This window comes from Anthonomus grandis, unplaced genomic scaffold (assembly GCF_022605725.1).
Source record: "Anthonomus grandis grandis unplaced genomic scaffold, icAntGran1.3 ctg00001092.1, whole genome shotgun sequence".
NCBI lineage: Eukaryota > Metazoa > Arthropoda > Insecta > Coleoptera > Curculionidae > Anthonomus > Anthonomus grandis.
The window spans coordinates 1-11,893 of NW_026088669.1; the positions used below are offsets into that span (position 1 = coordinate 1).

Genomic DNA, 11,893 nt, shown 5'->3' on the forward strand with positions numbered 1-11,893 from the left:
CACATCTCGTGAGAGTGTGTTTTTGGCCAATCTGTAAATGTAAAGAATGGTTGAAAATGTGCTGCACAGTGCGTCTTTGATAAGGCCAAATGAAGCCCCTACCTTTGTTCACGTTTGCTACACTTGTTTTCATTGTATATAATTACTTTGTTTAATATTCACAGAACCTTTTAAGTTAACTTCTTTAAAAAGCCTAATGATTTTTCCCAGGGGGAGAAAAATTAGGCAGTTTTATAAATAAGTAATTTGAGGTTAGAACACAATTTAAAACGGTCAACAACCATTTTGACAAATGTCATATGCCACTAATCATCTGTCACAATTGTACCAACCCAAGAACCTTAACGCCTTTTCAAGGCACTTTTTTTGAAAAATTGGTGATAAAAGATTGACGCTTTTTTGGAAAATAAGAATTAGCAATGTTTAAAAATTTAAGTCAATTTGAGGTTAGGACGATATACAAAAAAATTGTTACTATGTTACTTGTCAAATGTCACTTGTCAAACGTCACCGAACTTACCAACGAATAACAGTTGTCATTGGACAGAATAATAGCGTCGATGGGGCTGGTGTGGTTCGCAACGCAAATTGAGCCCCTTTGAGGCCTAAATTCTTGGTTATGGAACGTTATCACTGCCGAGAGGGACCTAGTGAGGATTCTATGGGCCGTTAGGTAACATCTATGGTTTAACCACCTTTTAACAGCGGAATCCGGTAGGTTGCCTATTAGGGTTGTAATGAAGCATAACCAAGAAATCTGGAAAGATTCAGGAGGAAAGTTATTTTTGGTTGGTTTCTTGCTGACAGGGGCTTACCCCAAAGGCAAACATGTAAATCCTCAATGGAAGCAGCACGAAATATCTGAGTAAAAATCCGATGATCCACAGAATGGTAAGTTTATATGAAATGAACTCGTAGTTATAATTTGTTCGTGTTAAGAAATTCCAGTTTTTTTAGCTCTTGGATTTCGAACCTGGAGGTTACCTGGTCTTCTATGATGGCCTCAATACCACTTTTAACGTAATCCAGTGTCTTTAGCCAGTGTTTAATATCAAAGTTGATCTTTTCCTGAAAAAAGCGCGGGAATTTTAAATTATATGATGTTAAAAGGCGTGTAAAGGCTTACCTCTTTATCATGTTGATTTTCTGGTTCAGGTAAGGTCTCTGGAACTAAAATAAGTTCTTTCTCACGACTAGAAATAAATTTTATGTAATTTTTCTATAAAACACTTTAATAATAAATTTCTACCAAATTAGACCAGTTTCGTTATTGTTCACGGCAGATCTGCTAATTATGGAGTCATTTTCAATTTTTGGCGCGCCCTCCTCGTACCCCTCGTCAGAGGAGTCGGAGTCTTGCGCCAAAATTCTTCTGTGTTTGCGTTTATTGGCCGCTTCGATGCTTTTTCTGCCAAACTAAATTAAATATTCATTGAGAAAAAAAATATGTAATAAATGCTAAATGATTCAAATCTCCCGCCACTTTGTCATGACAGTCGCCCCTACTTAGTTAACATTTACGTAAAAAATAACACACTTGGCAACAGTGACAACAGTGCATAGATCTTTATTTTTTGCAGTGTTGCCAACTTCTCACAAAATACACCAAAATTACCGGAAGAAAAAGATTTAAAAAATATATATTGCAGTGACAGCATCCGAACTTAAAATTCAAATCCATTTTTTTTTGTCAAATGCTTAAAATATCGCTGAAAAGGGAAAAAATTTTTGCTATTGGCAACACAGCCCATTGTCAGTATGTCACTTGTCATTCCACCATATTGTGGCTAGGTTGTCACGTTTTGATTTTATTCAGACAATTTTTCTATTTATCATATTTTTAATATAAAATACACTAATTCATTTACGTTCTTCTTATTTTTACTCAAAAGTTATTCGCATGATACTAAACCCTAAGACGTTTAAAATGAAGATGTCTCAACGCTGTATAATGGTTGTCATTTTTGACAACACATTAACGTAACCTCAAACTTATTATTGAGGAAAATTGTTTTGTTTTCCAAACATTTATTGCGATTATTTAGATTTACCACCCTCTCTTCAGTCAGCTCACCTCGAAAACATACAGGAGAATTTTTATGTAGAGCCTCCTCACTCCCACAGACTTCCCTATAGCGGCCAAAACCATAATAAACAGCAAGAGCACATTCCATGGAATGAAAATCCAGGTGATAAAACCACTTATTTGTAACAACACCATGTTTAACTTATCAATTAACCACCGATGGTCTACTAACTAATTAAACTAACGTACAATAACCCTTTTATCAGCGGACATCGTGTTAGCACTTTAGATAAGCAAGATAATGCATTTTCCAATAATATTTATCTATTTTTTTGGACTTTTAAATCGGTCCGAAGGCGATTTTTTGTATTCACAACAAACATAAACAAACACACATTATCAATGTCATATAGTCAGTTCAAAAATAGAATTCATTAGTTTTAATATACCAGAGAGTTTTTAAATGATTTCAAGGTCTTCCCTGGACTGTTATTTGTGTGAATGGTGTCACAGTACAAGGTTTTGTTGATAGGGGGTGTTGTAAATAAGCATTTTCATATTATAATAGGGTGATAAGTGGCATTTATCCCACACTAAATTTCCTCTAATCTTATCTCAGTTGATTGGAAGTTTAGTGGAAGCTCTTGATGAGTAAACAACATGATAATCTGGCTATTTTATGCATTATTTAATTCCATTATCTGATGTGCCTTGATAACTGGTATTAAAAAAATCAGCTTAATAAGTTTTTTATTTGCAATTTACTACAATGCCACTTTGGTACAACCTAAAATGCTTAAACCACTAAAAATACTATTCTAATAAAATATTGCCACTCAAAGGTATTTTTCTATTATCGCCTTCAGGTCCAAGGGGTCCTTCATGGGGGGATGCCTTTCAACCACCTGAAACAGATTAGTATATCAATAAAAAAGCATTGATTTTTATAAGGAGGAAACCTGTTACCTGTCCACTTTTATCCACAATAAACTTAGCAAAGTTCCATTCGATATCGGAAGTTTCACCAGTACCCGGTTGTTTGTACTTCAAGAACTTATACAAAGGATGAGCGTTATCTCCATTAACGTCAATCTTGGAGAACATATCGAACTTCACTCCCTTGTCCATGGCGAATTTGGCGATTTCCTCGTTGCTTCCCGGCTCCTGTCCCATGAACTGGTTACAAGGGAAAGCTGCGAAAATTTTCAAAAAAATTACTCAACAACTCAATTCCTCCACACAAACTAAACAACCTAAGATGCGCAACCCTTTCTCCATGTACATGCTGTTTAAAGCGTTCAACTGTTCATAGTTTTTATTGGTTAAGCCACATTTTGAGGCGACATTTACGATCAGGAGCACGTTGCCCTTGTATTTATCCATGGAAATCTCGTTTCCCATTATGTCTGTGGCGGAAAAGTCGTAGATTGAGGTGGCCTTGGTGACATCTTCAGGATTTCCTGCTAGTGCACAGCCCAGAAAGGCTACTAGGGTCAATAGTATCATTGAATTCATTGTAGATCTGAAACAAAGCAGTAGGAATGGTATTTGCTAAAACCCCTCGGGTAAGGTCAGATGTATGCCATAGTCAAGAGTGAGGAGAGGGAATGGCATAGAAGTGTTTTTTATTGGATGTAGGTGTACAATTATTTACTAATTATTTAAATAAACAGTTTTGCGGTAGCAGCCAGGCGAGTGTTTTACACATCTCGTGAGAGTTAAATTCTGAATATTTTTTTTTTCTTTCTGATTAAATGATTATAAATAAAGGAATGTTTTAATTAACTCAGGAACTGTAAAACTTTAATTTTTTTATTTCAGCAGGGCAAGATGAGCATCACTCTTTAACTTGTGATAAGTATGTTGGGATTAGTAAGGAGTTGGGGTTAGTGTAAGGTTTTATTGTAGTTACGTGTGTTTTTCTGTTTATTGTAGGTCTGATGATGTTTTATTAGCAAAACATGTTACCTGATTATTTAAAAAGATATTTTGAGACTGAGACTTAGGACCCAAATAATTATTCTAAATAATAAATGAAGTCATTGTGTATTATAGTATAGTCAGTCATTCATAAAGCGTAGATTTTTTGTTATTCCCAAATTCATTCGTTAAAATGATCATCTCTTAACAGAATTATTCGTCAAATTCACACTTAAATCAAGATTCACATTGAATGAAAGTTAAAAATGATGCCTCAATAGTTTTATTTTAAATTGATCATAATGAATAAAATATTTGAATTTGGAAAATTTGTTAAAATTCGAATCAGAAACTGTATTTAAGTCAGAAAAATGGATTGTATGTCAAACTGTTTTTGAGCAAACTACCCTACTCTAAGTGAAAACCTTATTTGAGTACCCAAGAGTGTCAAAGTTATCCTCGAAAAATGCTCTAACTCAGAAAATTTTTAGTTCAGAACTAAATAATCTTACTTAAAATTCATCTGCAGAATATCTTCTAAAAAATGAGCAAAGAATTACAAACATATCTGGGATAGTTTAAAAATTACAAGAGAAAATGTCTGAAGGTGAAAAATTGTAAAAAGTCAAGGATTTCAAATCAGGTGGGTGGGTAAAAATCGATCTTACTCATTGAATCAAAACTACTTGACTCAGAAAAATGTATAATATATCAAATTGTTTATCAGAAAACTGCCCTCCTTTGAGTGAAAACCTTATATGAGTACCCCAAAGAGTGTTCAAGTTATTCTCAAAATACCAAATTCAGTACAAAATTCCCTCAAAAAACAAAATGAACTTTAACTAAAAAAAAATTAATTAAGAACTAAATGGTTTTATGGAATAACCATCTGCAGAATAATTCCTATAATATGGTAAAAGAATTGTAACAATATTTAGGATAGTTTGGAAATTACAAGAGAAAATGTCCGAAGGTGAAAAATTGTAAAAAGTCAAGGACCCCAAATCAGGTAGGTGGGTAAAAGGGGATGTAACTCAGGAACTGTTTGACTCAGAAAAATGTATGATGTATCAAATTGTTTCTCAGAAAACTGCCCTCTTTTGAGTGAGAAGCTTACATGAGTACCTCAAAGAGTTTTCAAGTCATTCTCAAAATACCAAATTCGGTACAAAAATTCCCTCAAAAAAACTGAACTCCTACTAAAAAAAATTTTTAATTGAGAACTAATTGGTCTTATGGAAAAACCATCTGCAGAATGCTTTCAATAATATGGTGAAAGAATTATAACAATGTCTGAGATAGTTTGGAAATTACAAGAGAAAATGGATCAAAGGATCCTAAATCAGGTGGGTGGGTAAAAATCGATGTAACTCAAAAACTCTTTGACTCATAAAATTTTATAATATATCAAATTGTTCCTCAGAAAACTGTCCCTCCTTGACTCAAAACCTCACTTGATTACCTCAAAGATTGTCAAATTTATCCTCAATATACTAAATTCAGTACAAAAATTCCCTCAAAAAAACAAACTGAACTCCTACTAAAAAAAATTTTAATTGAGAACTAAATGGTTTTATGGAAGAACCATTTGCAGAATGCTTTTAATAATATGGTGAAAGAATTATAACAATGTCTGAGATAGTTTGGAAACTACAAGGGAAAATGTCTGAAGGTGAAAAATTGTAAAACTCAAGGATCCTAAATCAGGTGGGTGGGTAAAAATCGATGTAACTTAAATACTATTTGACTCATAAAATTTTATAATATATCAAATTGTTCCTCAGAAAACTGCCCTTCTTTGAGTCAAAACCTCACTTGATTACCTCAAAGATTGTCAAATTTATCCTCAATATACTAAATTCAGTACAAAAATTACCTAAAAAAAAACAAACTGAACTGTAATTAAAAAAAAAATTGATTGAGGACTACAATGGTTTTATAGAAAATCCATCTACAGAATGTTTTGTATAATATGGTGAAAGAATTATAACAATATCTGAAATAGTTTGGAAATTACAAGAGAAAATGTCAGAAGGTGAAAAATCGTAAAAGTCAAGGATCCTAAATCAGGTGGGTGGGTAAAAATCGATGTAACTTAAATACTATTTGACTCATAAAATTTTATAATATATCAAATTGTTCCTCAGAAAACTGTCCTTCTTTGAGTCAAAACCTCACTTGATTACCTCAAAGATTGTCAAATTTATCCTCAATATACTAAATTCAGTACAAAAATTCCCTCAAAAAAACAAACTGAACTCCTACTAAAAAAATTTTTAATTGAGAACTAAATGGTTTTATGGAAAAACCATCTGCAGAATGTTTTCTATAATATGTTGAAAGAATTGTAACAATTTCTGGCATAGTTTGGAAATTACAAGAGAAAATGTCTGAAGGTGAAAAATTGTAAAAAGTCAAGGACCCCAAATCAGGTAGGTGGGTAAAAGAGGATGTAACTCAGGAACTGTTTGACTCAGAAAAATTTATAATATATCAAATTGTTTCTCAGAAAACTGCCCTCCTTTGAGTCAAAACCTCACTTGATTACCTCAAAGATTGTCAAATGTATCCTCAATATACTAAATTCAATACAAAAATTACCTAAAAAATCAAACTGAACTCCAACTAAAAAAATATTCAATTGAGAACTAAATGCTTTTATAGAAAACCCATCTACAGAATGTTTTGTATAATATGTTGAAAGAATTGTAACAATATCTGGAATATCTGGGCTCCCCTTTGAGTAAAAATCCCGTTTGAGTGCCTCATAAAGATCCCAATTAATAAGTACTCAAAAAACGAAATTTATGACTCTGAAACAACAAAGTTAAGCTGGCGCGCAGCCAATGTTTACTTCAGAACCATTTTTTTACACAAAATCCATCTCCGAAGTGCTCCCTAGGCTATGATAAACGAATTATAAAAATATCAGTTGATCATGATCATGCTCAAAAAGTGGAGTTTTCTGATAATTTATTCGTTAAAAACATTCTTTAGATGTATGTACCTACCTACGCTACTTACCGAATAAAACTCAAAATAAATATAAATTATTCTACCTTAAATCAACAAGAATGGTACAACAAAACTACAAAATTGTTACTAAACTGATCAACCATATTTTTTACGAGTTTTATTGGAAAAACATTTTGATTTCCCATAATTAACGTGAAATAATAGCAATTATGCCAACGTCAATTATGCGATCTTATAATTAAATGCACGGTTCCCTTATTAAACGTTATCATTTTTAATGAATAAATTGAGAACAACGATAATGCGTAATTAGGTATTGACAATATTTCGATAAATTATCCATTAAATCTCTCTTAAAACGTGTATCTAATTTGTTTATTTATAGGAAAAATCCCGTATAATACTTAATCATTTCAATTTTAGAGGAGATTGTCTATAATTACGTTTTATTGTTGAAAGCATATATGTGCAGGATACAATGGGAAGATTATATGATGGGTACTAGTTATCAAAAAGGATAATTAATAAATTTGTTATTGTACAGTACTGCTTAGTTATTTCGTTATTCGTCGGGTAAGGTTCCTTCCTTCCATAAAAAATTGTTTTGTCAATATTTATTAAATTAATTTTTCGTCACAATATTTTAATTTTTTTATATGTTAAATTAATTAAATCACAAATTTCGTGACGGTTTATTTATTAATGTTTTTTGCAGGGAATTTAAATGGTGTAACTATGCTCTGTATATATGTAAAGATCTTTAATCAATTTAGTTGTTCAAGTTTGACTTTAATGGATACATCAGCAAGTTTGCAATAAATGAAATTTAAAAAAATATTCATTAAACTTTTTTTATGACAAATTTTATTCGTTAATTCTTGGGGTCTTCAATCGCAGATTAAAAAAAATTAAGAATATTCTTTAGACATTTATTCATTAATTTGTGTTTCAATATTTCCTTTTTGGAGACTTGAAGAGGTTTTAGTATAGCAGGCTTAGTATTAAAGTTTAAAAAAACCTGTGCAGCAGATCTTCCCTGAGGAAAGGAGGGTGGAGTTAAAAGACTTAATTTCTATGAACAATTGTCTTAATGAACAAATTAATTCGTTAATTTTTCAGTAATTTGCATTGTTTTGTAAAAGAAAGTCCTCAGTTTTAAATGAATAAATGTACCAAGGTTTTAAATAAATTTAGACAATGTTTCATTAAATTTACAGTCATTTAAATGCAATATAACAAATATTCCGCTCTCCTGACCCTTATTCATTAATCCTATATGACTTTTTATTTATTCTCCTGCAACTTTAAACCTCTTCTTCATCAAATACGAACGAACTATTTCTTACCTGATAAAACTGCAGTACGACAACTAACAAGTAACTAAAACCTCAACAGGAGCCGGGTCCGGTAATATACCCGGCCGCGCCAATGGCATATAAGAAAAAAATAAGATAATCCTGTATGGCCGAGTAGAAAATGCGCGATAAACAAATCTGACTAATAAGACGAGGATCGTTAGGACTAGTAAATCGGACCGGTCTAATAATATGCCAAAGGCGTTGGAAATACGATTAAAAGTTGTTTATTTCCCTCGTTAATAAATTAATTTAAATAATTCATCAGGCATCTTCTTTTAGGTTTCTTTGTCCTGTTCGACTCCCGTCAGGGTGAAGGTTAGACGTGTCTCAAACAAATAACAAGTGAATCACCTTTGCGGTATTATTAATTGTTTATAAATACAAGTTTAAATAATTCAAATTAATTATTTGTTAAATTTTCACTTTTACGCATGCGTAGATAAGCGCCCTTAATAAGTATTTTGGCCCTCATAATAAGAAATCTGTTTTACCGGCCGCAAGTTGACCATCTATCTGTCAAACCAGATGGATCGGTGAACAGTTGTGACAAGTGACAGCTCGAAATCTTGCATACGTCAACTACCCTATCGACGATTTATTTAACGACTTCATAGCGGAAAAACACCTTTGTGGAAAATTATTTTTTTATAAATGAAATTTTAATTCAAATTAATTATTTGTTAAATTTTCACTTTTACGCATGAGTAGATACGCGCCCTTAATAAGTTTTTTGGCCCTCATAATAAGAAATCTGTTTTACCGGCCGTAAGTTGACCATCTATCTGTCAAACCAGATGGATCGGTGAACAGTTGTGACAAGTGACAGCTCGAAATCTTGCATACGTCAACTACCCTATCGACGATTTATTTAACGACTTCATAGCGGAAAAACACCTTTGTAAAAAATTATTTTTTTATAAATGAAATTTTAATTCAAATTAATTATTTGTTAAATTTTCACTTTAAAGCATGCGTAGATACGCGCCCTTAATAAGTTTTTTGGCCCTCATAATAAAAAATCTGTTTTACCGGCCGCAAGCTGACCATCTATCTTTCAAACCAAATGGATCGGTAAATCTTGACAGTTGTGACAAGTGACAGCTCGAAATCATGCATACGTCAACTCCACCACCGAGGATTTATTTAACGACTTGTAGATAATTATTTGTTTATTAGTACAAGCTTAATTCAGATTAATATTTGTTCAATTTCCTCATTTACGCATGAGCAGATACATGCCCTCAATAAGTATTTTGGCCCTCACATTAAGAAATCTGTTTTACCGACCTCAAGTTGAACATCTATCAACCCGATCGTTGAGTTTGACAGTTGTGACAAGTGACAGCTGGAAATTCTGTATACGTTATCTATACCACCACGGATTTATTTAGCGACGTAATGACGGAAAAAAACCTGTATTTAATTAGCTAAAAGAAAAACACTTAAAAGCAAATTAACACAGATTAGTTCTTAATTAACGGTCGATGACCTTAATAACAACATTTTAAGTTGAAACGGTATTCGTCTAATAAATATTTAAAAAAAAAACAGGTTAATTTGATCTGGTTCTGACGTAAACGGAAATGCCTACGGGCGCAGCAGTTTATGACACCAAGTTTAAATTTTAATATCCTTTAGATATAACATCATCAATCCCTGGAGACCGTGATAAATGAAATCAATGAAGGTGTTGGCGGGAAATTTGAATACTCAACTGTCCAAACACTATTAGCGACCCTAGTGGCCATTACAACAATTACCCAAATGACAGATGCGAACAGAACTGGAAATTAATGGCATCCGTCACAATGAGATTCAAAATGGCGCCAAATTTGAATCCCATTATACTCTTTTGACAATTTGCTATCGAATATTTATTAATTTGTTCAATTAAATATACTGGATAAAGATTACACCATTAGTTACTGGAGACAGTGATATGACCTTGATGGAGGCATCAACGAAATTTCCAAATTCAAGGACATTCAACTGACAGAATACCAGTAGCGAACCTAGTGGCTATTACCAAAATGGCCGTCAAGGGAGATTTGAAATGGCGCCAAATTTCAATCTGATTACGACACTTTCTTGAGTATTCGATTTATTAATTCGTTCAATTGAATTTCAACGTCACTCATACTGGACAGAGATAACAGTATCAGTTCCTGGCGACAGTGATATAAAGTGAAATCAACGAAAGTTCCGGCGGCAAATCTTAATACTAAGGACACTCAACTGTCAAAGCACCAGTAGCGACCCTAGTGGCCATTATACGGCGCCAAATTTGAATCAGATTACGACACTTTCTTAAACATTTGTTAGCAAATATTTATTAATTTCTTCAAAATTATAACCATAATATTCTTAGAAAAAAATTAAATACTTACCTGTGGTTTTTCTCGGAACACACTTTGCGTATTAATTAATCCGTCTCATTGAAATATTTTAATATGGGAATATTTGATTACATAATAAATCTATTTACTTGTAACGTTCTAATAATAATAATAAGTTTACCCCAGGCGATCCTATCTAAATAAAACCATGTTCATGTTTAAATTAACGCTTTATTAAATTTCTTCGAACATCCCCTCGTATAACCTTAAAACAGTTTGGAGACGATCAAAGCGACCGCGACAGCTACGAGGGACACCCCAAAACTACCAGCTGCGTTACAATGGTCGCTGCTGCACTGGGAACATTCGAAGTTGCTTATCTCAGCACCACTGGGAGCCAACTGCTTTAGCTGATCGCAAGTGGCGTTGCTACAGAATCTGTTCCAGAAAGTATTGTTGCCTGAAATCATTTACCGCTATTATATCATCTACTGATTGGCATGCCCTTATTGAACTTACCAACTTCGAAGGTGACCTTTGCACACTTCTCGCTGCTGTCAGCGCAAGTGGTCATGTCGGCATCGCTGCTTAGTGGGTCGCTACAGGAGCTGTTGCTACCGATGGACGTGCAGTTGTAGCACATCAGATTCCCAGCTGCTCCTGTAAAAGATATTTCAGGGTATTCGTAGGAGTTTCACGCCATATTGTGCTCACGACTGATGATTATAGTCGCATGAAAAAAAGCTGCATGGCATTAGAAAAGTTGACGCAAAGACGAAACGTTCTATGACTCATCGGGAGCATCGTTTGCAAGGAAAAGCTTTGCACAGATCTTGGCCACGTGCCTGTACATGTCTGCATTCAGAAAATGAAAATAGAGATACATACCACTCGGAGTTAAGCTTAGGTACACTCCCAGTACCAAAACGGCCACAAAAGAAATCTTAGCAATCATTTTTTCTCTCTTCTTAACGCACTGACGCACGGCAGAAACGATTGTTCCCTTTCGGTCGTTTCAGGGAAAAATTTATAGATTTTTTTTTATCAGGCTTATCCTGATAAGGTCGGTAATCAGCAAGAAGAAGTACTCAATCAGCTTTTGGCACAAATCTGGGTCGCAGCTCTTAGCTCTGTCTCTTTTCAACGCGTTAAATCTGTGTGTGTGCTTTTTTTGCCCTTTAATCTTTTTATCTTTTCAATCTCATTCGTCTTAAAAGCAAATAGATGTTTGTATAAAAATAAACGTGATAAAAAAAAACCTTGATTGATTATAATTA

At 33.4% G+C, this 11,893-nt stretch overlaps 3 protein-coding genes across 5 annotated transcripts; all 3 read right to left on the minus strand.

The window, feature by feature from the left end:
* Window positions 1-15: 15 nt before the first annotated feature.
* LOC126750028 (uncharacterized) lies at window positions 16-2,385 on the minus strand. Its single transcript, XM_050459538.1, has 6 exons — window positions 2,075-2,385; window positions 1,250-1,416; window positions 1,127-1,193; window positions 816-1,068; window positions 521-757; window positions 16-31 (listed from the first exon to the last, which is right to left on the minus strand). Exons 1-4 carry the CDS (start codon window positions 2,219-2,221, stop codon window positions 919-921), a joined length of 531 nt encoding a protein of 176 aa, XP_050315495.1. The 5' UTR covers window positions 2,222-2,385; the 3' UTR covers window positions 16-31; window positions 521-757; window positions 816-918.
* Window positions 2,386-2,759: 374 nt separating this feature from the next.
* Window positions 2,760-8,426, minus strand: LOC126750027 (glutathione peroxidase-like). 3 transcript variants are annotated; one of them, XM_050459535.1, is made up of 4 exons: window positions 8,269-8,426; window positions 3,280-3,548; window positions 2,993-3,219; window positions 2,760-2,931 (listed from the first exon to the last, which is right to left on the minus strand). In XM_050459535.1, exons 2-4 carry the CDS (start codon window positions 3,539-3,541, stop codon window positions 2,863-2,865), a joined length of 558 nt encoding a protein of 185 aa, XP_050315492.1. In that variant the 5' UTR covers window positions 3,542-3,548; window positions 8,269-8,426; the 3' UTR covers window positions 2,760-2,862. The 3 variants fall into 3 exon arrangements, with proteins under 3 accessions (XP_050315492.1, XP_050315493.1, XP_050315494.1); XM_050459536.1 differs by lacking the exon at window positions 8,269-8,426 and adding an exon at window positions 7,006-7,155; XM_050459537.1 differs by lacking the exon at window positions 8,269-8,426 and adding an exon at window positions 6,971-7,094.
* Window positions 8,427-10,827: 2,401 nt separating this feature from the next.
* On the minus strand, window positions 10,828-11,663 carry LOC126750025 (uncharacterized). Its single transcript, XM_050459534.1, has 3 exons — window positions 11,505-11,663; window positions 11,136-11,276; window positions 10,828-11,076 (listed from the first exon to the last, which is right to left on the minus strand). Exons 1-3 carry the CDS (start codon window positions 11,569-11,571, stop codon window positions 10,883-10,885), a joined length of 402 nt encoding a protein of 133 aa, XP_050315491.1. The 5' UTR covers window positions 11,572-11,663; the 3' UTR covers window positions 10,828-10,882.
* Between the last annotated feature and the right edge of the window lie 230 nt (window positions 11,664-11,893).